Consider the following 25,025-nt stretch of genomic DNA (forward strand, 5'->3'; position numbering starts at 1 on the left):
TTGATCATTGATGGGGGACCAACTGGGGACGGCCAGAGCCCAGAGTGTCAACTAGGCTCAACTGTGGTTGACTTGTCTGTGCCTGGAAAGTTTGGCATCATTCGTCCTGGTTGTGCCCTTGAAAGTACTTCAGCCATCCTCCAGGAGTATGGGCTGCTCCCCTCACATGGATCCTGCTTGTGACACTCTGGAGGAGGGAAGGCCCAGTGACTGGTGCTGGACACTATGTGTCCAACCGCTGGTAGTTGGCAAAGCCTCATTTGCAGAGGCTGCTAGGGCTATAGTGTTAGTAGTCTGACCTTTTAAGGCAGAGTTTCTTTCTGAACTGTATAGACCAGAACTCAGAAGCTGCTGGTTAAGCCTCACACCTGGTTTGGGAGGTTATAATAAGTCCATTCCTAGGAGAGCCAGGTTTCTTCTTCCTTTGATTTTTGAAAAATAAATAACCAGTTTGCAATCTAATGAGAGCCTCTTATCTGGTGGGTAGTGGCATTTAAGGTCCAAATCAGCTAATGCATCAGTTGATGCTTTTTTAAGAGTCTCAAGTGACCAAAGGCACTTTGTGCTTCTGAAGTCGGATCCAGGTTAGGATAAAACCTGTGGAGCCATAGGCCAAATACTACTTCCTCTGAACCAGGGCTGGTTCTGTGCTGTAATTGCCTGGCAGAGTCATCATTTTTGTCTAATGATGGGAAGTAAGCTCGGTTGGGAAGGGGTGTCCAAATTATTGAAGAATGTTGGAAAACCTCTGCTGTTCTTTTTAGCCACTTTTTTCTTATTTATTCATAATACAAATTATAATTTCTTATACCTGTAATACCTTTATTTAAATCCAGTGTCTACTCTGCAGCCTTTATATATAAAGTATTAAACATAATTATTGTTGGGCATTTGAACTTTGTTTTTTCTTTAATAGAAAAGAATGCTATTAAACATCTTTGTAAATGTTTAAAAAAAAAAAAAAAGAAAAAGAAAAGAAAACAAACTGAACAACTAGAAAGACACCCTACACGAAAGAAAGAAGGCTGAACCAACAGGAAGAAAAAAAATTGTAACTTTCATACTAAGTGATCTGTACGAGAATTTCGAGACGTGAATGTATAAGCCTACATTGGTTATCTTAAAAAGACAAGCAACAAAAAGCAAAAAAAGAAAATAATATATAAGCATGATTAAAAGAAGAAAGCAAAAAGCAAAAACAAAAAAGGAAAGGAAAAAAAGGAAAATAAAAAAGACAGGGAGAGAGAAAAGGAGCTGAAGAAATGAATCCAAAGTTGCAGCAAGCCTATGTCTTTCGAAATGAGCTTGCTTTGGGTCTCGACCAATGGTCCTGAAGGGAGAAAAGCATATGTGCCACTCTCCCAGCATCTTTTGGTGCTAGGACCCTGAACACTAGAAGAGTGTCCAGTGAGAAGCATTGAAATCGGAGTGGACCTCACTGGAGAACAAAGTTGAAGCAAGGGTTTATTTTCTGGGGAGGGATTGTCCTCAGGCAGCGGTCTGGGGTGGGGAGACCCCTAAAGGGGAGAGGGTAGGTGGGCAGACATGTTTCCAGAAGTGTGTTAGGATGTGAATGGTGAGCCCATGGAATTCCTCTGCAGCCCGCATTTGTGTGCTGAACTTGGAAGGCCTGCAGTGAATCTCTAGCGGGCAAGGCTGGAAGGCCAATGCCCCCGAATCATTCTCATCCAGAGCCCTTTGGCCCAGGCGGCCAGGTCAGAAGTGCGTGTGGGGCTTTGCCGGGGTCCAGCCCCCGCAGGATCCAGGGGAACCTGAAGGAAAAGTGGCCTCGGCAGATGATTTAGAGAGAGAAATAAGGAAAGAATATTGTAGATAAGAAAATAGAGGAGAGAGAGAGGCTGATATTCCTTGGTTTCCATAGAAAGTCAATAAAACTTCGAGACAAGAAGTTTGCCCCCTTCACGGAGGCCACAGGTGCCTTCCGGGTCTCCCGAGTGAATGAAGATGCAGAACCTCTTCCCGTTCAGGTCTTAGAAATCCGGGCAGATAAGTGAACGCACGGAGCCTCTATGCTCCAAGGATCAGCCTGAAAAAGAAAGTAAGAGAGAAAAACAGAGAAAAAAGAAAAACACAGGGTTACCAAGCTTCTTCAAGTGAGGCCCATTGTTTTTATTTTCAAAAGGGTCTTTTATACCTTTACTTGTACATAGAGGGAAATGAAAGATGCAAAGTCATACAGAGTCAGCCCAAACATTACGTCTATTTTGTCTTTATCGAAAACAAGATTATTTCTGCAAACCTTTCCCAAAAACAATATTGTGTACATTATCTTCTGGCCTTGGAGGCCTGTGAACATTTTATGACCCTCTTTTGATAAAGGCTGTTCAACCAGAAAACTTATTTTCCCTTGAAATGTTTTTTCTTATATTTCTGATCTATATCAGCCTCACAAAGTATTAAACAAGTTACATTCTCACGGAGCAAAGGTGCAGCGAGTTACAAGAAAGGACCAATCAGCTCAAGAGTCTGCTGTAGCTAATTTCAGGCTGCACCTGTTTTTCTTACTCTCCAACTATGTTAACTAATGCACTCCCAGGTGCACAGTGGATTAGAGATATGGGAACTTAGCAACACGCATTGGCCCAATAAAGAAGTCCTATGCCTAGTACTACTCGAATAACTTTTAACTCTTTGAAAGGCTCCATGTTTTAGGCTTTCCATGCCTCTCACAGAAGGGAGGCTGTAAATAATCATATGATTAGCTGCAACAGTCTGGATATATTTGCCAAGCAAGATATAATGCTAAAAGAGGGGGTTTTGATTGGAAATATTTCTCTCATGTACAGGAGACTTATAAGCTATAGTCCCAAGATGATTTCCTCCAGAGAAAAGTGGTCAGGAATAGCAACCAGTTAATGTCAGAGGAGATGGTGAAAGTCATGAAATAGAAAAATGGACAGATTCGGGTTTTGGAGTGGATGCTCGAGAAAGACTAGGGAGCCCATTGAGTTCTGAAGACTTGCTTAACAGTTCTCTTCCACACGACCTTGTCATGGGTGGGATCTTCCGGGGTGGCTCCAGGCAGGGCTTTGCCAAGGGGAATTCCCCGAGAAAACTGTTGGTGGTTGGATGGTGGGAGTGGGAGTGGGCATGGCCTCAATTGCCTGAGCGAATGAGGAGCATGCGGGATGTGCGGGGTTAGGGCGGTGGGGAGGTCCCCAAAGGACCGAGGGGGCGGGTTTCGGGGCCTTTCTGGAGCCCAGCATCTGAGGGAAGGAGGAATCGGCGTGCAGCTGCAGGTAAGAGATGGAAAAACACTTGGGCTTGGTTTGCAGAGACCAGGGAGCTGCTTCTGAGCACAGGGGAGGTGTGCGCCCGGCTCCCTTCAACGTCTTAGCCGGAGGGCAAGGTTGTCGGGCCAGCGCCGCTGGTGCGGATGCCCTTCGGGGACCCTCTGTCCCTGAGGGGCCGTCGCCGGCGGTCGGGCGCCCCCAGCGGGGTGACTTGGCTCCTGGGTCAGCGGGGCTGGCGCGTGGCCAGAAAGTCGCCCTGAGTTGGAGGGGGCCTTGGGGGGTGGGCGCTGGGCTTCAGAATCTGGGGAACACGTGCTACGTGAATGCGGCGCTGCAGTGTCTGAGCCACACGCCGCCCCTGGCCAGCTGGCTGGTGTCCCGGCAGCCCGCCACCCTCTGTCCGGCCGGCGGCTGCTGCACGCTCTGTGCCATGCGAGCTCACGTGACCCGAGCCCTCCTTCACGCGGGAGAGGTGATCCGGCCCCGCAAGGACCTGCTGGCGGGCTTCCACAGACACCAGCAGGAAGATGCCCACGAGTTTCTGATGTTCACTCTGCATGGCATGCAGCAAGGGTGCCTGAGTGCATCCCAGCCGTCGGGCCACGCCTCCGAGGACACCAGCGTCGTCCGTCAGATCTTCGGCGGGACGTGGAGGTCTCGGATCCAGTGTCTCCACTGCCTCGGTGTCTCGGACACGTTCGACCCTTATCTGGACATCAGCCTGGATATCACGGCGGCTCCGAGTGTGGAGCAAGCTCTGAGAGAGCTGGTCAAGCCCGAGAAGCTGGAGGCGGAAAATGCCTATGACTGTGGCGTTTGTCTCCGGAAGGTGCCTGCCACCAAGAGGTTGACTTTGCACAGCACGTCCCAGGTCCTGGTGCTGGTGCTGAAGCGGTTCACACAGCTGAGCGGGGCCAAAAGGGCTGAGGAGGCGCGCTATCCCCAGTGCCTGGACGTGCAGCCCTACACGTCTGAGCGGAAGGCAGGGCCCCTGGGCTACGTGCTCTTTGCCGTGCTGGTGCACTCCGGGTGGAGCTGTGAGCGAGGACACTACTTTTGTTACGTCCGAGCGGGCAACGGCCAATGGTATGAGATGGACGATGCCAAGGTGACCGCCTGTGCCGAGACTGCTGCCCTGAGCCAGGGCGCCTACGTCCTGTTCTACGCCCGGGAGGGTGCGTGGGAAGGGGGCGCTGGGCGAGGGGCGGCGGCCCCCCTCGGGGCTGACCCCACAGACCCCGGGCAGCCTGCAGGAGACGCCAGCGGCAGAGCTCCTGGGTCGCAGGAGTCCCCGGGGGACACAGAGGCCGAAGGGATGAGCTTAGAGCAGTGGAGACGCCTGCAAGAACACGACCGACCGAAGCCGGCCTTGGAGCTCCGCGAGATCCAGGCTGCCCTGCCTGCCGGCGCAGTCGTGATTCACCGGTCCAGACACGGAGGAGGGAGAAACCGCCCGCCGCCCGCACAGGAGCACCACCGGCTCGACCGGCCCAGCACGGACACCCCGGCTCCGGGGCCGACGGACGTCGGCCAGGGCCCTTGTGCCAGCGGGAGGGCCAGAGCGACCAAGGGGAGGAACAAGAAGCCGCGGCCATCTCTGGGGCTGTGGCGGTAGGCCGGCTCCGATGCACATGCGTGCAGACGCCCAGGCACACTCTGTGTGCGGCACGCCCTGGGCGACGCAGCAAGAGTGCCGACGAGGAGCGAGTTCCTCTCTGGCGGTGAGGACGATGCGGCCTTCGGGGAAAAGGCGGGGCCTGGAGTGAGCCCGGGGTCTCGGCGTTCCCGGGGAACGGGTTCGTGCCCGAGCGGCTCAGCTCTCGAGGGCTGGCTCTGCTGGGAAGTCGCCGGAGCGAATGGGGTGCGTGAGCGGGTCTGAGCACGGTGCGAGGGCCTCCCACTTCTGCGAGCCTGGGAGAGTCCTCTCTGGATGGGACTTTGGGTGTGGCTTTGCCTTTCTTCCCCCGTCTCCAGTCCCTGGCCGCGCCGCTGGCCTCTGGTGAGTGACGCGGCCTGGAGACGCCTCACAGAACGCTCACAGCCAGCCGAGCAAGGAGACGATCTCCGGAGCCCTTCGGGGCTTGGGGGGGGGGGGGGGGGGTTGGGGGGGGGGTTGGGGTGGGGTGGTGGGGGTGTGGGGGAGGTGCAGGGAAGAGCGGATGCAGGTCCACGAACCGTGTCCTTCCGGCCGGCCAGGCTCTCGAAAATGCCCCAAACGTCGAGCAGCGTCTGCGGAGAAGATGGGCAGGCGGTCTTTATGGGTGGCTGCCCTCGGGAGGCCTCGTGCTCCTAGGCAGAGTGTCCGGCAGGAATGAGGCGGGGATCCGTGTGTCCCCGACAGGACGCTCATCCGCAAAGTTCCCTGGGGCTCCATTTCCGGTGCAAGGAGTATGCTGGAGAAGCGCCGAGTGCCAAACAGGAGAAGCGATCCACGATGCCATGAGCACCACCGACGGCACCGCCAGCACCGACACGAAGGTCGAGGGGAGAAAGGCGAGCCAGCTAGTCCCAAAGAAACCTCTCCACCAGCATTGCACCGGGGCCTAGGTGGAGATCCGTCGCGCAGCGTTCATTTCTGAAAGCAAAGGTCCTCCCCGCACTGAGGAAAGACCCGAGCCTACCCTAGATTGGGAGAGCAAGACAACTGGACTTCCGACTCTGCCCGTCCTGCCTGGCAGTCAGTTGTCTCTTCCAGCTGGGCCCCGGACAAACGCCGCTGGACGCGAGGAGATGCGGCCGGCCTCCAAAGTGCCCGGGGCGGTGGGGGAAACTCTCCTCCCCTAGCTGCTTTCTCGACTGCCTCATGATTCCCGTGACCCGGTGGAGGGGGGCCTGAGGACCTTTATCGATCACCTCTTGCGTTTTATTTCTGTTTCTTGGCTGACGGCTGCGAACCCCAAACCCTCCAGCAAAGGGCAGACCGGGAATGTGCGGTTTAACATCCCAGACCTCGAGGGACAACTCTGGCTGCTGACTGCGCGAGTCGGCGTGGCAAGGAACAGAGAACGTTCCGATGGCTCGTTTTCCCCGCATGGTTCCCTAGAGCGCGCCACGGCCTCCACACATGGAGAGGAAAGAGAATGATGAGCGGTATCTTCCCCCAAGAACACGAACAAGCGTGCCCCGCGCGAGGACGTGGAGCCACCCACAGCCCTCCCTCATCATCACCACCCATCTTCCTCCACCCCATCGTCTCCAATGCACTTGCTGCTTGCCCCACCCACCCCCTCTGGAGAAGAGGAAGGAGGAGACGGAGGAAAAGGAGAAGAGTGGCGACTGGAGCGGCGTGGCAGAGCGAGTGGGAAGGTGGCCTTACGCTGGGGCCAATCCGTGCCAAAGCGAGAAAGATACTGGCTGATCTCGCTTCTCTGTGCCAAGGGAAAGAGGCAAGGGGACAGCAAGGGTGTGAGCACTTGGACGATAAAGCACAAAGCGGTAGGGTCCTGGGATGGCATGGGGAAGCAGGACGTGGGAGGGGTGCAAGAGGCTAAGGAAGAAAGCGGGGTCAGGGCCGTTCTCTCCTAGCAAGGATCAACGGAATCAATGCTTCAGCTACGTATGTGAAACACGTGGACCGTGAAACCCCCATCGTCCTGGAAGGCAAGCATAATGTCCAGGACGGGAGAGCAAACAAACACACCTGTCCCACACCGAGAAGGAAAGCGACAGTCATCCTCCTCCAGGAGGGAAACCTTTTGTATACCTTGAGTTATAAGGCGTCTTGAGCCCTGGGATGGGAAAGACGACTGTATGAGTCCACTAGTGTATATAAAATAGAAAAAGAGAATAAAAGCAACAAAAAAATAACAAAATGAACACAAAATCAAAAAAATAAATAAATAAATAAATAAATGGAAAACCAAAAAAAAAAAAAAACCCTCAAAAAACCCAAAACAAAAAAAGAGAGCAACAACAACAACAACAATCAGAACAAATGGAAGAAGGAAAAGGAAGGAAAATAGGCAACGGAGACACAAAAGGAGCTGAAGCAATGAATCCAGAGTTGCAGCAAGCCTATGCCTTTCGGAACGAGCTCGCTTTGGGGCTTGACCAACGGCCCTGAAGGGAGAGAAGCACATGTGTCCCTCTCCCGGCAGCTTTTGGTGCCAGGACCCTGAACGCTCGAAGAGTGTCCAGTGAGAAAGCCTAGAATTCGGAGTGGACCTCACTGGAGAGCAAAGTTGAGGCAAGGGTTTCTTGTTGTCTGGGGAGGGGTTGTGTCAGGCAGGGGTCTGGGGTGGGGAGACCCCTAAAGGGGAGAGGGTAGGTGGGCAGACATGTTTCCAGAAGTGTGTTAGGATGTGAATGGTGAGCCCACGGCATTCCTCTGCAGCCCGCATTTGTGTGCTGAACTTGGAAAGCCCGCAGTGAATCTCTAGCGGGCAAGGCTGGAAGGCCCAATGGCCCCGAATCATTTGCATCCGGAGCCCTTTGGTCCAGGGGGCCAGGTCGGAAGTGCGTGCGGGGCTTCCTCGAGGGGAATTCCCCGAGAAAAGTGGGAATTCAGTGGTTGGATGGCGGGAGTGGGAGTGGGCAGGCCCTCGGCCGCCTCAGCGAATGAGGAGATTGCACGTGCGGGGGTGGGGCTGTGGGGACGCCCCCAAAGGGCCGAGGGGGCGGGGCCCGGGCCCTTTTTGGAGACGACGGTCTGAGGGAAGGAGGCACCGGCGTGCAGCTGCAGCTGGAGATGGAAACCCTCGTGGGCCTTGTTTGCAGAGCCCCGGGGGCTGCTTCTGAGCACGGGGGAGGTGCGCGTCCGGCTCCCTTCAACGTCTTAGCCGGAGGGCAAGGTTGTCGGGCCAGCGCCGCTGGTGCGGATGCCCTTCGGGGACCCTCTGTCCCTGAGGGGCCGTCGCCGGCGGTCGGGCGCCCCCAGCGGGGTGACTTGGCTCCTGGGTCAGCGGGGCTGGCGCGTGGCCAGAAAGTCGCCCTGAGTTGGAGGGGGCCGTGGGGGGTGGGCGCTGGGCTTCAGAATCTGGGGAACACGTGCTACGTGAATGCGGCGCTGCAGTGTCTGAGCCACACGCCGCCCCTGGCCAGCTGGCTGGTGTCCCGGCAGCCCGCCACCCTCTGTCCGGCCGGCGGCTGCTGCACGCTCTGTGCCATGCGAGCTCACGTGACCCGAGCCCTCCTTCACGCGGGAGAGGTGATCCGGCGCCGCAAGGACCTGCTGGCGGGCTTCCACAGACACCAGCAGGAAGATGCCCACGAGTTTCTGATGTTCACTCTGCATGGCATGCAGCAAGGGTGCCTGAGTGCATCCCAGCCGTCGGGCCACGCCTCCGAGGACACCAGCGTCGTCCGTCAGATCTTCGGCGGGACGTGGAGGTCTCGGATCCAGTGTCTCCACTGCCTCGGTGTCTCGGACACGTTCGACCCTTATCTGGACATCAGCCTGGATATCACGGCGGCTCCGAGTGTGGAGCAAGCTCTGAGAGAGCTGGTCAAGCCCGAGAAGCTGGAGGCGGAAAATGCCTATGACTGTGGCGTTTGTCTCCGGAAGGTGCCTGCCACCAAGAGGTTGACTTTGCACAGCACGTCCCAGGTCCTGGTGCTGGTGCTGAAGCGGTTCACACAGCTGAGCGGGGCCAAAAGGGCTGAGGAGGCGCGCTATCCCCAGTGCCTGGACGTGCAGCCCTACACGTCTGAGCGGAAGGCAGGGCCCCTGGGCTACGTGCTCTATGCCGTGCTGGTGCACTCCGGGTGGAGCTGTGAGCGAGGACACTACTTTTGTTACGTCCGAGCGGGCAACGGCCAATGGTATGAGATGGACGATGCCAAGGTGACCGCCTGTGCCGAGACTGCTGCCCTGAGCCAGGGCGCCTACGTCCTGTTCTACGCCCGGGAGGGTGCGTGGGAAGGGGGCGCTGGGCGAGGGGCGGCGGCCCCCCTCGGGGCTGACCCCACAGACCCCGGGCAGCCTGCAGGAGACGCCAGCGGCAGAGCTCCTGGGTCGCAGGAGTCCCCGGGGGACACAGAGGCCGAAGGGATGAGCTTAGAGCAGTGGAGACGCCTGCAAGAACACGACCGACCGAAGCCGGCCTTGGAGCTCCGCGAGATCCAGGCTGCCCTGCCTGCCGGCGCAGTCGTGATTCACCGGTCCAGACACGGAGGAGGGAAAAACCGCCCGCCGCCCGCACAGGAGCACCACCGGCTCGACCGGCCCAGCACGGACACCCCGGCTCCGGGGCCGACGGACGTCGGCCAGGGCCCTTGTGCCAGCGGGAGGGCCAGAGCGACCAAGGGGAGGAACAAGAAGCCGCGGCCATCTCTGGGGCTGTGGCGGTAGGCCGGCTCCGATGCACATGCGTGCAGACGCCCAGGCACACTCTGTGTGCGGCACGCCCTGGGCGACGCAGCAAGAGTGCCGACGAGGAGCGAGTTCCTCTCTGGCGGTGAGGACGATGCGGCCTCCGGGGAAAAGGCGGGGCCTGGAGTGAGCCCGGGGTCTCGGCGTTCCCGGGGAACGGGTTCGTGCCCGAGCGGCTCAGCTCTCGAGGGCTGGCTCTGCTGGGAAGTCGCCGGAGCGAATGGGGTGCGTGAGCGGGTCTGAGCACGGTGCGAGGGCCTCCCACTTCTGCGAGCCTGGGAGAGTCCTCTCTGGATGGGACTTTGGGTGTGGCTTTGCCTTTCTTCCCCCGTCTCCAGTCCCTGGCCGCGCCGCTGGCCTCTGGTGAGTGACGCGGCCTGGAGACGCCTCACAGAACGCTCACAGCCAGCCGAGCAAGGAGACGATCTCCGGAGCCCTTCGGGGCTGGGGGGTGGGGTGGGGTGGGGGTAGGGGGGTGGGTGTGGGGGGGTGGGGGGGTGGGGGAGGTGCAGGGAAGAGCGGATGCAGGTCCACGAACCGTGTCCTTCCGGCCGGCCAGGCTCTCGAAAATGCCCCAAACGTCGAGCAGCGTCTGCGGAGAAGATGGGCAGGCGGTCTTTATGGGTGGCTGCCCTCGGGAGGCCTCGTGCTCCTAGGCAGAGTGTCCGGCAGGAATGAGGCGGGGATCCGTGTGTCCCCGACAGGACGCTCATCCGCAAAGTTCCCTGGGGCTCCATTTCCGGTGCAAGGAGTATGCTGGAGAAGCGCCGAGTGCCAAACAGGAGAAGCGATCCACGATGCCATGAGCACCACCGACGGCACCGCCAGCACCGACACGAAGGTCGAGGGGAGAAAGGCGAGCCAGCTAGTCCCAAAGAAACCTCTCCACCAGCATTGCACCGGGGCCTAGGTGGAGATCCGTCGCGCAGCGTTCATTTCTGAAAGCAAAGGTCCTCCCCGCACTGAGGAAAGACCCGAGCCTACCCTAGATTGGGATAGCAAGACAACTGGACTTCCGACTCTGCCCGTCCTGCCTGGCAGTCAGTTGTCTCTTCCAGCTGGGCCCCGGACAAACGCCGCTGGACGCGAGGAGATGCGGCCGGCCTCCAAAGTGCCCGGGGCGGTGGGGGAAACTCTCCTCCCCTAGCTGCTTTCTCGACTGCCTCATGATTCCCGTGACCCGGTGGAGGGGGGCCTGAGGACCTTTATCGATCACCTCTTGCGTTTTATTTCTGTTTCTTGGCTGACGGCTGCGAACCCCAAACCCTCCAGCAAAGGGCAGACCGGGAATGTGCGGTTTAACATCCCAGACCTCGAGGGACAACTCTGGCTGCTGACTGCGCGAGTCGGCGTGGCAAGGAACAGAGAACGTTCCGATGGCTCGTTTTCCCCGCATGGTTCCCTAGAGCGCGCCACGGCCTCCACACATGGAGAGGAAAGAGAATGATGAGCGGTATCTTCCCCCAAGAACACGAACAAGCGTGCCCCGCGCGAGGACGTGGAGCCACCCACAGCCCTCCCTCATCATCACCACCCATCTTCCTCCACCCCATCGTCTCCAATGCACTTGCTGCTTGCCCCACCCACCCCCTCTGGAGAAGAGGAAGGAGGAGACGGAGGAAAAGGAGAAGAGTGGCGACTGGAGCGGCGTGGCAGAGCGAGTGGGAAGGTGGCCTTACGCTGGGGCCAATCCGTGCCAAAGCGAGAAAGATACTGGCTGATCTCGCTTCTCTGTGCCAAGGGAAAGAGGCAAGGGGACAGCAAGGGTGTGAGCACTTGGACGATAAAGCACAAAGCGGTAGGGTCCTGGGATGGCATGGGGAAGCAGGACGTGGGAGGGGTGCAAGAGGCTAAGGAAGAAAGCGGGGTCAGGGCCGTTCTCTCCTAGCAAGGATCAACGGAATCAATGCTTCAGCTACGTATGTGAAACACGTGGACCGTGAAACCCCCATCGTCCTGGAAGGCAAGCATAATGTCCAGGACGGGAGAGCAAACAAACACACCTGTCCCACACCGAGAAGGAAAGCGACAGTCATCCTCCTCCAGGAGGGAAACCTTTTGTATACCTTGAGTTATAAGGCGTCTTGAGCCCTGGGATGGGAAAGACGACTGTATGAGTCCACTAGTGTATATAAAATAGAAAAAGAGAATAAAAGCAACAAAAAAATAACAAAATGAACACAAAATCAAAAAAATAAATAAATAAATAAATAAATGGAAAACCAAAAAAAAAAAAAAACCCTCAAAAAACCCAAAACAAAAAAAGAGAGCAACAACAACAACAACAATCAGAACAAATGGAAGAAGGAAAAGGAAGGAAAATAGGCAACGGAGACACAAAAGGAGCTGAAGCAATGAATCCAGAGTTGCAGCAAGCCTATGCCTTTCGGAACGAGCTCGCTTTGGGGCTTGACCAACGGCCCTGAAGGGAGAGAAGCACATGTGTCCCTCTCCCGGCAGCTTTTGGTGCCAGGACCCTGAACGCTCGAAGAGTGTCCAGTGAGAAAGCCTAGAATTCGGAGTGGACCTCACTGGAGAGCAAAGTTGAGGCAAGGGTTTCTTGTTGTCTGGGGAGGGGTTGTGTCAGGCAGGGGTCTGGGGTGGGGAGACCCCTAAAGGGGAGAGGGTAGGTGGGCAGACATGTTTCCAGAAGTGTGTTAGGATGTGAATGGTGAGCCCACGGCATTCCTCTGCAGCCCGCATTTGTGTGCTGAACTTGGAAAGCCCGCAGTGAATCTCTAGCGGGCAAGGCTGGAAGGCCCAATGGCCCCGAATCATTTGCATCCGGAGCCCTTTGGTCCAGGGGGCCAGGTCGGAAGTGCGTGCGGGGCTTCCTCGAGGGGAATTCCCCGAGAAAAGTGGGAATTCAGTGGTTGGATGGCGGGAGTGGGAGTGGGCAGGCCCTCGGCCGCCTCAGCGAATGAGGAGATTGCACGTGCGGGGGTGGGGCTGTGGGGACGCCCCCAAAGGGCCGAGGGGGCGGGGCCCGGGCCCTTTTTGGAGACGACGGTCTGAGGGAAGGAGGCACCGGCGTGCAGCTGCAGCTGGAGATGGAAACCCTCGTGGGCCTTGTTTGCAGAGCCCCGGGGGCTGCTTCTGAGCACGGGGGAGGTGCGCGTCCGGCTCCCTTCAACGTCTTAGCCGGAGGGCAAGGTTGTCGGGCCAGCGCCGCTGGTGCGGATGCCCTTCGGGGACCCTCTGTCCCTGAGGGGCCGTCGCCGGCGGTCGGGCGCCCCCAGCGGGGTGACTTGGCTCCTGGGTCAGCGGGGCTGGCGCGTGGCCAGAAAGTCGCCCTGAGTTGGAGGGGGCCGTGGGGGGTGGGCGCTGGGCTTCAGAATCTGGGGAACACGTGCTACGTGAATGCGGCGCTGCAGTGTCTGAGCCACACGCCGCCCCTGGCCAGCTGGCTGGTGTCCCGGCAGCCCGCCACCCTCTGTCCGGCCGGCGGCTGCTGCACGCTCTGTGCCATGCGAGCTCACGTGACCCGAGCCCTCCTTCACGCGGGAGAGGTGATCCGGCGCCGCAAGGACCTGCTGGCGGGCTTCCACAGACACCAGCAGGAAGATGCCCACGAGTTTCTGATGTTCACTCTGCATGGCATGCAGCAAGGGTGCCTGAGTGCATCCCAGCCGTCGGGCCACGCCTCCGAGGACACCAGCGTCGTCCGTCAGATCTTCGGCGGGACGTGGAGGTCTCGGATCCAGTGTCTCCACTGCCTCGGTGTCTCGGACACGTTCGACCCTTATCTGGACATCAGCCTGGATATCACGGCGGCTCCGAGTGTGGAGCAAGCTCTGAGAGAGCTGGTCAAGCCCGAGAAGCTGGAGGCGGAAAATGCCTATGACTGTGGCGTTTGTCTCCGGAAGGTGCCTGCCACCAAGAGGTTGACTTTGCACAGCACGTCCCAGGTCCTGGTGCTGGTGCTGAAGCGGTTCACACAGCTGAGCGGGGCCAAAAGGGCTGAGGAGGCGCGCTATCCCCAGTGCCTGGACGTGCAGCCCTACACGTCTGAGCGGAAGGCAGGGCCCCTGGGCTACGTGCTCTATGCCGTGCTGGTGCACTCCGGGTGGAGCTGTGAGCGAGGACACTACTTTTGTTACGTCCGAGCGGGCAACGGCCAATGGTATGAGATGGACGATGCCAAGGTGACCGCCTGTGCCGAGACTGCTGCCCTGAGCCAGGGCGCCTACGTCCTGTTCTACGCCCGGGAGGGTGCGTGGGAAGGGGGCGCTGGGCGAGGGGCGGCGGCCCCCCTCGGGGCTGACCCCACAGACCCCGGGCAGCCTGCAGGAGACGCCAGCGGCAGAGCTCCTGGGTCGCAGGAGTCCCCGGGGGACACAGAGGCCGAAGGGATGAGCTTAGAGCAGTGGAGACGCCTGCAAGAACACGACCGACCGAAGCCGGCCTTGGAGCTCCGCGAGATCCAGGCTGCCCTGCCTGCCGGCGCAGTCGTGATTCACCGGTCCAGACACGGAGGAGGGAGAAACCGCCCGCCGCCTGCACAGGAGCACCACCGGCTCGACCGGCCCAGCACGGACACCCCGGCTCCGGGGCCGACGGACGTCGGCCAGGGCCCTTGTGCCAGCGGGAGGGCCAGAGCGACCAAGGGGAGGAACAAGAAGCCGCGGCCATCTCTGGGGCTGTGGCGGTAGGCCGGCTCCGATGCACATGCGTGCAGACGCCCAGGCACACTCTGTGTGCGGCACGCCCTGGGCGACGCAGCAAGAGTGCCGACGAGGAGCGAGTTCCTCTCTGGCGGTGAGGACGATGCGGCCTCCGGGGAAAAGGCGGGGCCTGGAGTGAGCCCGGGGTCTCGGCGTTCCCGGGGAACGGGTTCGTGCCCGAGCGGCTCAGCTCTCGAGGGCTGGCTCTGCTGGGAAGTCGCCGGAGCGAATGGGGTGCGTGAGCGGGTCTGAGCACGGTGCGAGGGCCTCCCACTTCTGCGAGCCTGGGAGAGTCCTCTCTGGATGGGACTTTGGGTGTGGCTTTGCCTTTCTTCCCCCGTCTCCAGTCCCTGGCCGCGCCGCTGGCCTCTGGTGAGTGACGCGGCCTGGAGACGCCTCACAGAACGCTCACAGCCAGCCGAGCAAGGAGACGATCTCCGGAGCCCTTCGGGGCTGGGGGGGGGGGGTGGGGTGGGGGTAGGGGGGCGGGGGGGGAGGTGCAGGGAAGAGCGGATGCAGGTCCACGAACCGTGTCCTTCCGGCCGGCCAGGCTCTCGAAAATGCCCCAAACGTCGAGCAGCGTCTGCGGAGAAGATGGGCAGGCGGTCTTTATGGGTGGCTGCCCTCGGGAGGCCTCGTGCTCCTAGGCAGAGTGTCCGGCAGGAATGAGGCGGGGATCCGTGTGTCCCCGACAGGACGCTCATCCGCAAAGTTCCCTGGGGCTCCATTTCCGGTGCAAGGAGTATGCTGGAGAAGCGCCGAGTGCCAAACAGGAGAAGCGATCCACGATGCCATGAGCACCACCGACGGCACCGCCAGCACCGACACGAAGGTCGAGGGGAGAAAGGCGAGCCAGCTAGTCCCAAAGAAACCTCTCCACCAGCATTGCACCGGGGCCTAGGTGGAGATCCGTCGCGCAGCGTTCATTTCTGAAAGCAAAGGTCCTCCCCGCACTGAGGAAAGACCCGAGCCTACCCTAGATTGGGATAGCAAGACAACTGGACTTCCGACTCTGCCCGTCCTGCCTGGCAGTCAGTTGTCTCTTCCAGCTGGGCCCCGGACAAACGCCGCTGGACGCGAGGAGATGCGGCCGGCCTCCAAAGTGCCCGGGGCGGTGGGGGAAACTCTCCTCCCCTAGCTGCTTTCTCGACTGCCTCATGATTCCCGTGACCCGGTGGAGGGGGGCCTGAGGACCTTTATCGATCACCTCTTGCGTTTTATTTCTGTTTCTTGGCTGACGGCTGCGAACCCCAAACCCTCCAGCAAAGGGCAGACCGGGAATGTGCGGTTTAATATCTCAGACCTCGAGGGACAACTCTGGCTGCTGACTGCGCGAGTCGGCGTGGCAAGGAACAGAGAACGTTCCGATGGCTCGTTTTCCCCGCATGGTTCCCTAGAGCGCGCCACGGCCTCCACACATGGAGAGGAAAGAGAATGATGAGCGGTATCTTCCCCCAAGAACACGAACAAGCGTGCCCCGCGCGAGGACGTGGAGCCACCCACAGCCCTCCCTCATCATCACCACCCATCTTCCTCCACCCCATCGTCTCCAATGCACTTGCTGCTTGCCCCACCCACCCCCTCTGGAGAAGAGGAAGGAGGAGACGGAGGAAAAGGAGAAGAGTGGCGACTGGAGCGGCGTGGCAGAGCGAGTGGGAAGGTGGCCTTACGCTGGGGCCAATCCGTGCCAAAGCGAGAAAGATACTGGCTGATCTCGCTTCTCTGTGCCAAGGGAAAGAGGCAAGGGGACAGCAAGGGTGTGAGCACTTGGACGATAAAGCACAAAGCGGTAGGGTCCTGGGATGGCATGGGGAAGCGGGACGTGGGAGGGGTGCAAGAGGCTAAGGAAGAAAGCGGGGTCAGGGCCGTTCTCTCCTAGCAAGGATCAACGGAATCAATGCTTCAGCTACGTATGTGAAACACGTGGACCGTGAAACCCCCATCGTCCTGGAAGGCAAGCATAATGTCCAGGACGGGAGAGCAAACAAACACACCTGTCCCACACCGAGAAGGAAAGCGACAGTCATCCTCCTCCAGGAGGGAAACCTTTTGTATACCTTGAGTTATAAGGCGTCTTGAGCCCTGGGATGGGAAAGACGACTGTATGAGTCCACTAGTGTATATAAAATAGAAAAAGAGAATAAAAGCAACAAAAAAATAACAAAATGAACACAAAATCAAAAAAATAAATAAATAAATAAATAAATGGAAAACCAAAAAAAAAAAAAAACCCTCAAAAAACCCAAAACAAAAAAAGAGAGCAACAACAACAACAACAATCAGAACAAATGGAAGAAGGAAAAGGAAGGAAAATAGGCAACGGAGACACAAAAGGAGCTGAAGCAATGAATCCAGAGTTGCAGCAAGCCTATGCCTTTCGGAACGAGCTCGCTTTGGGGCTTGACCAACGGCCCTGAAGGGAGAGAAGCACATGTGTCCCTCTCCCGGCAGCTTTTGGTGCCAGGACCCTGAACGCTCGAAGAGTGTCCAGTGAGAAAGCCTAGAATTCGGAGTGGACCTCACTGGAGAGCAAAGTTGAGGCAAGGGTTTCTTGTTGTCTGGGGAGGGGTTGTGTCAGGCAGGGGTCTGGGGTGGGGAGACCCCTAAAGGGGAGAGGGTAGGTGGGCAGACATGTTTCCAGAAGTGTGTTAGGATGTGAATGGTGAGCCCACGGCATTCCTCTGCAGCCCGCATTTGTGTGCTGAACTTGGAAAGCCCGCAGTGAATCTCTAGCGGGCAAGGCTGGAAGGCCCAATGGCCCCGAATCATTTGCATCCGGAGCCCTTTGGTCCAGGGGGCCAGGTCGGAAGTGCGTGCGGGGCTTCCTCGAGGGGAATTCCCCGAGAAAAGTGGGAATTCAGTGGTTGGATGGCGGGAGTGGGAGTGGGCAGGCCCTCGGCCGCCTCAGCGAATGAGGAGATTGCACGTGCGGGGGTGGGGCTGTGGGGACGCCCCCAAAGGGCCGAGGGGGCGGGGCCCGGGCCCTTTTTGGAGACGACGGTCTGAGGGAAGGAGGCACCGGCGTGCAGCTGCAGCTGGAGATGGAAACCCTCGTGGGCCTTGTTTGCAGAGCCCCGGGGGCTGCTTCTGAGCACGGGGGAGGTGCGCGTCCGGCTCCCTTCAACGTCTTAGCCGGAGGGCAAGGTTGTCGGGCCAGCGCCGCTGGTGCGGATGCCCTTCGGGGACCCTCTGTCCCTGAGGGGCCGTCGCCGGCGGTCGGGCGCCCCCAGCGGGGTGACTTGGCTCCTGGGTCAGCGGGGCTGGCGCGTGGCCAGAAAGTCGCCCTGAGTTGGAGGGGGCCGTGGGGGGTGGGCGCTGGGCTTCAGAATCTGGGGAACACGTGCTACGTGAATGCGGCGCTGCAGTGTCTGAGCCACACGCCGCCCCTGGCCAGCTGGCTGGTGTCCCGGCAGCCCGCCACCCTCTGTCCGGCCGGCGGCTGCTGCACGCTCTGTGCCATGCGAGCTCACGTGACCCGAGCCCTCCTTCACGCGGGAGAGGTGATCCGGCCCCGCAAGGACCTGCTGGCGGGCTTCCACAGACACCAGCAGGAAGATGCCCACGAGTTTCTGATGTTCACTCTGCATGGCATGCAGCAAGGGTGCCTGAGTGCATCCCAGCCGTCGGGCCACGCCTCCGAGGACACCAGCGTCGTCCGTCAGATCTTCGGCGGGACGTGGAGGTCTCGGATCCAGTGTCTCCACTGCCTCGGTGTCTCGGACACGTTCGACCCTTATCTGGACATCAGCCTGGATATCACGGCGGCTCCGAGTGTGGAGCAAGCTCTGAGAGAGCTGGTCAAGCCCGAGAAGCTGGAGGCGGAAAATGCCTATGACTGTGGCGTTTGTCTCCGGAAGGTGCCTGCCACCAAGAGGTTGACTTTGCACAGCACGTCCCAGGTCCTGGTGCTGGTGCTGAAGCGGTTCACACAGCTGAGCGGGGCCAAAAGGGCTGAGGAGGCGCGCTATCCCCAGTGCCTGGACGTGCAGCCCTACACGTCTGAGCGGAAGGCAGGGCCCCTGGGCTACGTGCTCTATGCCGTGCTGGTGCACTCCGGGTGGAGCTGTGAGCGAGGACACTACTTTTGTTACGTCCGAGCGGGCAACGGCCAATGGTATGAGATGGACGATGCCAAGGTGACCGCCTGTGCCGAGACTGCTGCCCTGAGCCAGGGCGCCTACGTCCTGTTCTACGCCCGGGAGGGTGCGTGGGAAGGGGGCGCTGGGCGAGGGGCGGCGGCCCCCCTCGGGGCTGACCCCACAGACCCCGGGCAGCCTGCAGGAGACGCCAGCGGCAGAGCTCCTGGGTCGCAGGAGTCCCCGGGGGACACAGAGGCCGAAGGGATGAGCTTAGAGCAGTGGAGACGCCTGCAAGAACACGACCGACCGAAGCCGGCCTTGGAGCTCCGCGAGATCCAGGCTGCCCTGCCTGCCGGCGCAGTCGTGATTCACCGGTCCAGACACGGAGGAGGGAGAAACCGCCCGCCGCCCGCACAGGAGCACCACCGGCTCGACCGGCCCAGCACGGACACCCCGGCTCCGGGGCCGACGGACGTCGGCCAGGGCCCTTGTGCCAGCGGGAGGGCCAGAGCGACCAAGGGGAGGAACAAGAAGCTGCGGCCATCTCTGGGGCTGTGGCGGTAGGCCGGCTCCGATGCACATGCGTGCAGACGCCCAGGCACACTCTGTGTGCGGCACGCCCTGGGCGACGCAGCAAGAGTGCCGACGAGGAGCGAGTTCCTCTCTGGCGGTGAGGACGATGCGGCCTCCGGGGAAAAGGCGGGGCCTGGAGTGAGCCCGGGGTCTCGGCGTTCCCGGGGAACGGGTTCGTGCCCGAGCGGCTCAGCTCTCGAGGGCTGGCTCTGCTGGGAAGTCGCCGGAGCGAATGGGGTGCGTGAGCGGGTCTGAGCACGGTGCGAGGGCCTCCCACTTCTGCGAGCCTGGGAGAGTCCTCTCTGGATGGGACTTTGGGTGTGGCTTTGCCTTTCTTCCCCCGTCTCCAGTCCCTGGCCGCGCCGCTGGCCTCTGGTGAGTGACGCGGCCTGGAGACGCCTCACAGAACGCTCACAGCCAGCCGAGCAAGGAGACGATCTCCGGAGCCCTTCGGGGCTGGGGGGGGGTGGGGTGAGGGGGGGGGTGGGTGTGGGGGGATGGGGGGGTGGGGGAGGTGCAGGGAAGAGCGGATGCAGGTCCACGAACCGTGTCCTTCCGGCCGGCCAGGCTCTCGAAAATGCCCCAAACGTCGAGCAGCGTCTGCGGAGAAGATGGGCAGGCGGTCTTTATGGGTGGCTGCCCTCGGGAGGCCTCGTGCTCCTAGGCAGAGTGTCCGGCAGGAATGAGGCGGGGATCCGTGTGTCCCCGACAGGACGCTCATCCGCAAAGTTCCCTGGGGCTCCATTTCCGGTGCAAGGAGTATGCTGGAGAAGCGCCGAGTGCCAAACAGGAGAAGCGATCCACGATGCCATGAGCACCACCGACGGCACCGCCAGCACCGACACGAAGGTCGAGGGGAGAAAGGCGAGCCAGCTAGTCCCAAAGAAACCTCTCCACCAGCATTGCACCGGGGCCTAGGTGGAGATCCGTCGCGCAGCGTTCATTTCTGAAAGCAAAGGTCCTCCCCGCACTGAGGAAAGACCCGAGCCTACCCTAGATTGGGATAGCAAGACAACTGGACTTCCGACTCTGCCCGTCCTGCCTGGCAGTCAGTTGTCTCTTCCAGCTGGGCCCCGGACAAACGCCGCTGGACGCGAGGAGATGCGGCCGGCCTCCAAAGTGCCCGGGGCGGTGGGGGAAACTCTCCTCCCCTAGCTGCTTTCTCGACTGCCTCATGATTCCCGTGACCCGGTGGAGGGGGGCCTGAGGACCTTTATCGATCACCTCTTGCGTTTTATTTCTGTTTCTTGGCTGACGGCTGCGAACCCCAAACCCTCCAGCAAAGGGCAGACCGGGAATGTGCGGTTTAATATCTCAGACCTCGAGGGACAACTCTGGCTGCTGACTGCGCGAGTCGGCGTGGCAAGGAACAGAGAACGTTCCGATGGCTCGTTTTCCCCGCATGGTTCCCTAGAGCGCGCCACGGCCTCCACACATGGAGAGGAAAGAGAATGATGAGCGGTATCTTCCCCCAAGAACACGAACAAGCGTGCCCCGCGCGAGGACGTGGAGCCACCCACAGCCCTCCCTCATCATCACCACCCATCTTCCTCCACCCCATCGTCTCCAATGCACTTGCTGCTTGCCCCACCCACCCCCTCTGGAGAAGAGGAAGGAGGAGACGGAGGAAAAGGAGAAGAGTGGCGACTGGAGCGGCGTGGCAGAGCGAGTGGGAAGGTGGCCTTACGCTGGGGCCAATCCGTGCCAAAGCGAGAAAGATACTGGCTGATCTCGCTTCTCTGTGCCAAGGGAAAGAGGCAAGGGGACAGCAAGGGTGTGAGCACTTGGACGATAAAGCACAAAGCGGTAGGGTCCTGGGATGGCATGGGGAAGCGGGACGTGGGAGGGGTGCAAGAGGCTAAGGAAGAAAGCGGGGTCAGGGCCGTTCTCTCCTAGCAAGGATCAACGGAATCAATGCTTCAGCTACGTATGTGAAACACGTGGACCGTGAAACCCCCATCGTCCTGGAAGGCAAGCATAATGTCCAGGACGGGAGAGCAAACAAACACACCTGTCCCACACCGAGAAGGAAAGCGACAGTCATCCTCCTCCAGGAGGGAAACCTTTTGTATACCTTGAGTTATAAGGCGTCTTGAGCCCTGGGATGGGAAAGACGACTGTATGAGTCCACTAGTGTATATAAAATAGAAAAAGAGAATAAAAGCAACAAAAAAATAACAAAATGAACACAAAATCAAAAAAATAAATAAATAAATAAATAAATGGAAAACCAAAAAAAAAAAAAACCCTCAAAAAACCCAAAACAAAAAAAGAGAGCAACAACAACAACAACAATCAGAACAAATGGAAGAAGGAAAAGGAAGGAAAATAGGCAACGGAGACACAAAAGGAGCTGAAGCAATGAATCCAGAGTTGCAGCAAGCCTATGCCTTTCGGAACGAGCTCGCTTTGGGGCTTGACCAACGGCCCTGAAGGGAGAGAAGCACATGTGTCCCTCTCCCGGCAGCTTTTGGTGCCAGGACCCTGAACGCTCGAAGAGTGTCCAGTGAGAAAGCCTAGAATTCGGAGTGGACCTCACTGGAGAGCAAAGTTGAGGCAAGGGTTTCTTGTTGTCTGGGGAGGGGTTGTGTCAGGCAGGGGTCTGGGGTGGGGAGACCCCTAAAGGGGAGAGGGTAGGTGGGCAGACATGTTTCCAGAAGTGTGTTAGGATGTGAATGGTGAGCCCACGGCATTCCTCTGCAGCCCGCATTTGTGTGCTGAACTTGGAAAGCCCGCAGTGAATCTCTAGCGGGCAAGGCTGGAAGGCCCAATGGCCCCGAATCATTTGCATCCGGAGCCCTTTGGTCCAGGGGGCCAGGTCGGAAGTGCGTGCGGGGCTTCCTCGAGGGGAATTCCCCGAGAAAAGTGGGAATTCAGTGGTTGGATGGCGGGAGTGGGAGTGGGCAGGCCCTCGGCCGCCTCAGCGAATGAGGAGATTGCACGTGCGGGGGTGGGGCTGTGGGGACGCCCCCAAAGGGCCGAGGGGGCGGGGCCCGGGCCCTTTTTGGAGACGACGGTCTGAGGGAAGGAGGCACCGGCGTGCAGCTGCAGCTGGAGATGGAAACCCTCGTGGGCCTTGTTTGCAGAGCCCCGGGGGCTGCTTCTGAGCACGGGGGAGGTGCGCGTCCGGCTCCCTTCAACGTCTTAGCCGGAGGGCAAGGTTGTCGGGCCAGCGCCGCTGGTGCGGATGCCCTTCGGGGACCCTCTGTCCCTGAGGGGCCGTCGCCGGCGGTCGGGCGCCCCCAGCGGGGTGACTTGGCTCCTGGGTCAGCGGGGCTGGCGCGTGGCCAGAAAGTCGCCCTGAGTTGGAGGGGGCCGTGGGGGGTGGGCGCTGGGCTTCAGAATCTGGGGAACACGTGCTACGTGAATGCGGCGCTGCAGTGTCTGAGCCACACGCCGCCCCTGGCCAGCTGGCTGGTGTCCCGGCAGCCCGCCACCCTCTGTCCGGCCGGCGGCTGCTGCACGCTCTGTGCCATGCGAGCTCACGTGACCCGAGCCCTCCTTCACGCGGGAGAGGTGATCCGGCGCCGCAAGGACCTGCTGGCGGGCTTCCACAGACACCAGCAGGAAGATGCCCACGAGTTTCTGATGTTCACTCTGCATGGCATGCAGCAAGGGTGCCTGAGTGCATCCCAGCCGTCGGGCCACGCCTCCGAGGACACCAGCGTCGTCCGTCAGATCTTCGGCGGGACGTGGAGGTCTCGGATCCAGTGTCTCCACTGCCTCGGTGTCTCGGACACGTTCGACCCTTATCTGGACATCAGCCTGGATATCACGGCGGCTCCGAGTGTGGAGCAAGCTCTGAGAGAGCTGGTCAAGCCCGAGAAGCTGGAGGCGGAAAATGCCTATGACTGTGGCGTTTGTCTCCGGAAGGTGCCTGCCACCAAGAGGTTGACTTTGCACAGCACGTCCCAGGTCCTGGTGCTGGTGCTGAAGCGGTTCACACAGCTGAGCGGGGCCAAAAGGGCTGAGGAGGCGCGCTATCCCCAGTGCCTGGACGTGCAGCCCTACACGTCTGAGCGGAAGGCAGGGCCCCTGGGCTACGTGCTCTATGCCGTGCTGGTGCACTCCGGGTGGAGCTGTGAGCGAGGACACTACTTTTGTTACGTCCGAGCGGGCAACGGCCAATGGTATGAGATGGACGATGCCAAGGTGACCGCCTGTGCCGAGACTGCTGCCCTGAGCCAGGGCGCCTACGTCCTGTTCTACGCCCGGGAGGGTGCGTGGGAAGGGGGCGCTGGGCGAGGGGCGGCGGCCCCCCTCGGGGCTGACCCCACAGACCCCGGGCAGCCTGCAGGAGACGCCAGCGGCAGAGCTCCTGGGTCGCAGGAGTCCCCGGGGGACACAGAGGCCGAAGGGATGAGCTTAGAGCAGTGGAGACGCCTGCAAGAACACGACCGACCGAAGCCGGCCTTGGAGCTCCGCGAGATCCAGGCTGCCCTGCCTGCCGGCGCAGTCGTGATTCACCGGTCCAGACACGGAGGAGGGAGAAACCGCCCGCCGCCTGCACAGGAGCACCACCGGCTCGACCGGCCCAGCACGGACACCCCGGCTCCGGGGCCGACGGACGTCGGCCAGGGCCCTTGTGCCAGCGGGAGGGCCAGAGCGACCAAGGGGAGGAACAAGAAGCCGCGGCCATCTCTGGGGCTGTGGCGGTAGGCCGGCTCCGATGCACATGCGTGCAGACGCCCAGGCACACTCTGTGTGCGGCACGCCCTGGGCGACGCAGCAAGAGTGCCGACGAGGAGCGAGTTCCTCTCTGGCGGTGAGGACGATGCGGCCTCCGGGGAAAAGGCGGGGCCTGGAGTGAGCCCGGGGTCTCGGCGTTCCCGGGGAACGGGTTCGTGCCCGAGCGGCTCAGCTCTCGAGGGCTGGCTCTGCTGGGAAGTCGCCGGAGCGAATGGGGTGCGTGAGCGGGTCTGAGCACGGTGCGAGGGCCTCCCACTTCTGCGAGCCTGGGAGAGTCCTCTCTGGATGGGACTTTGGGTGTGGCTTTGCCTTTCTTCCCCCGTCTCCAGTCCCTGGCCGCGCCGCTGGCCTCTGGTGAGTGACGCGGCCTGGAGACGCCTCACAGAACGCTCACAGCCAGCCGAGCAAGGAGACGATCTCCGGAGCCCTTCGGGGCTGGGGGGTGGGGTGGGGTGGGGGTAGGGGGGCGGGGGGGGAGGTGCAGGGAAGAGCGGATGCAGGTCCACGAACCGTGTCCTTCCGGCCGGCCAGGCTCTCGAAAATGCCCCAAACGTCGAGCAGCGTCTGCGGAGAAGATGGGCAGGCGGTCTTTATGGGTGGCTGCCCTCGGGAGGCCTCGTGCTCCTAGGCAGAGTGTCCGGCAGGAATGAGGCGGGGATCCGTGTGTCCCCGACAGGACGCTCGTCCGCAAAGTTCCCTGGGGCTCCATTTCCGGTGCAAGGAGTATGCTGGAGAAGCGCCGAGTGCCAAACAGGAGAAGCGATCCACGATGCCATGAGCACCACCGACGGCACCGCCAGCACCGACACGAAGGTCGAGGGGAGAAAGGCGAGCCAGCTAGTCCCAAAGAAACCTCTCCACCAGCATTGCACCGGGGCCTAGGTGGAGATCCGTCGCGCAGCGTTCATTTCTGAAAGCAAAGGTCCTCCCCGCACTGAGGAAAGACCCGAGCCTACCCTAGATTGGGATAGCAAGACAACTGGACTTCCGACTCTGCCCGTCCTGCCTGGCAGTCAGTTGTCTCTTCCAGCTGGGCCCCGGACAAACGCCGCTGGACGCGAGGAGATGCGGCCGGCCTCCAAAGTGCCCGGGGCGGTGGGGGAAACTCTCCTCCCCTAGCTGCTTTCTCGACTGCCTCATGATTCCCGTGACCCGGTGGAGGGGGGCCTGAGGACCTTTATCGATCACCTCTTGCGTTTTATTTCTGTTTCTTGGCTGACGGCTGCGAACCCCAAACCCTCCAGCAAAGGGCAGACCGGGAATGTGCGGTTTAATATCTCAGACCTCGAGGGACAACTCTGGCTGCTGACTGCGCGAGTCGGCGTGGCAAGGAACAGAGAACGTTCCGATGGCTCGTTTTCCCCGCATGGTTCCCTAGAGCGCGCCACGGCCTCCACACATGGAGAGGAAAGAGAATGATGAGCGGTATCTTCCCCCAAGAACACGAACAAGCGTG

At 60.1% G+C, this 25,025-nt stretch overlaps 5 protein-coding genes across 5 annotated transcripts; all 5 read left to right on the forward strand.

The window, feature by feature from the left end:
* The first annotated feature begins 3,267 nt into the window (after positions 1-3,267).
* On the forward strand, positions 3,268-4,869 carry LOC128048677 (ubiquitin carboxyl-terminal hydrolase 17-like protein 6). Its single transcript, XM_052641104.1, has one exon. It carries the CDS (start codon positions 3,268-3,270, stop codon positions 4,867-4,869), a length of 1,602 nt encoding a protein of 533 aa, XP_052497064.1.
* A 3,072-nt stretch (positions 4,870-7,941) lies between these two features.
* LOC128048824 (ubiquitin carboxyl-terminal hydrolase 17-like protein 6) lies at positions 7,942-9,543 on the forward strand. The gene has a single exon (XM_052641265.1). It carries the CDS (start codon positions 7,942-7,944, stop codon positions 9,541-9,543), a length of 1,602 nt encoding a protein of 533 aa, XP_052497225.1.
* A 3,071-nt stretch (positions 9,544-12,614) lies between these two features.
* On the forward strand, positions 12,615-14,216 carry LOC128048665 (ubiquitin carboxyl-terminal hydrolase 17-like protein 6). Its single transcript, XM_052641092.1, has one exon. The coding sequence runs from the start codon at positions 12,615-12,617 to the stop codon at positions 14,214-14,216; it is 1,602 nt and encodes a 533-aa protein (XP_052497052.1).
* Positions 14,217-17,269: 3,053 nt separating this feature from the next.
* Positions 17,270-18,871, forward strand: LOC128048392 (ubiquitin carboxyl-terminal hydrolase 17-like protein 6). The gene has a single exon (XM_052640772.1). The coding sequence runs from the start codon at positions 17,270-17,272 to the stop codon at positions 18,869-18,871; it is 1,602 nt and encodes a 533-aa protein (XP_052496732.1).
* A 3,066-nt stretch (positions 18,872-21,937) lies between these two features.
* On the forward strand, positions 21,938-23,539 carry LOC128048668 (ubiquitin carboxyl-terminal hydrolase 17-like protein 6). Its single transcript, XM_052641095.1, has one exon. It carries the CDS (start codon positions 21,938-21,940, stop codon positions 23,537-23,539), a length of 1,602 nt encoding a protein of 533 aa, XP_052497055.1.
* Positions 23,540-25,025: the final 1,486 nt, after the last annotated feature.

The sequence above is a fragment of the Budorcas taxicolor genome, chromosome 5 (genome assembly GCF_023091745.1).
Source record: "Budorcas taxicolor isolate Tak-1 chromosome 5, Takin1.1, whole genome shotgun sequence".
Lineage (NCBI taxonomy): Eukaryota > Metazoa > Chordata > Mammalia > Artiodactyla > Bovidae > Budorcas > Budorcas taxicolor.

Coding starts and splice junctions, on each gene's coding strand:
- LOC128048677 (XM_052641104.1), top strand. CDS start 3,268: ATGGAAAAACACTTGGGCTTGGTTTGCAGAGACCAGGGAGCTGCTTCT.
- LOC128048824 (XM_052641265.1), top strand. CDS start 7,942: ATGGAAACCCTCGTGGGCCTTGTTTGCAGAGCCCCGGGGGCTGCTTCT.
- LOC128048665 (XM_052641092.1), top strand. CDS start 12,615: ATGGAAACCCTCGTGGGCCTTGTTTGCAGAGCCCCGGGGGCTGCTTCT.
- LOC128048392 (XM_052640772.1), top strand. CDS start 17,270: ATGGAAACCCTCGTGGGCCTTGTTTGCAGAGCCCCGGGGGCTGCTTCT.
- LOC128048668 (XM_052641095.1), top strand. CDS start 21,938: ATGGAAACCCTCGTGGGCCTTGTTTGCAGAGCCCCGGGGGCTGCTTCT.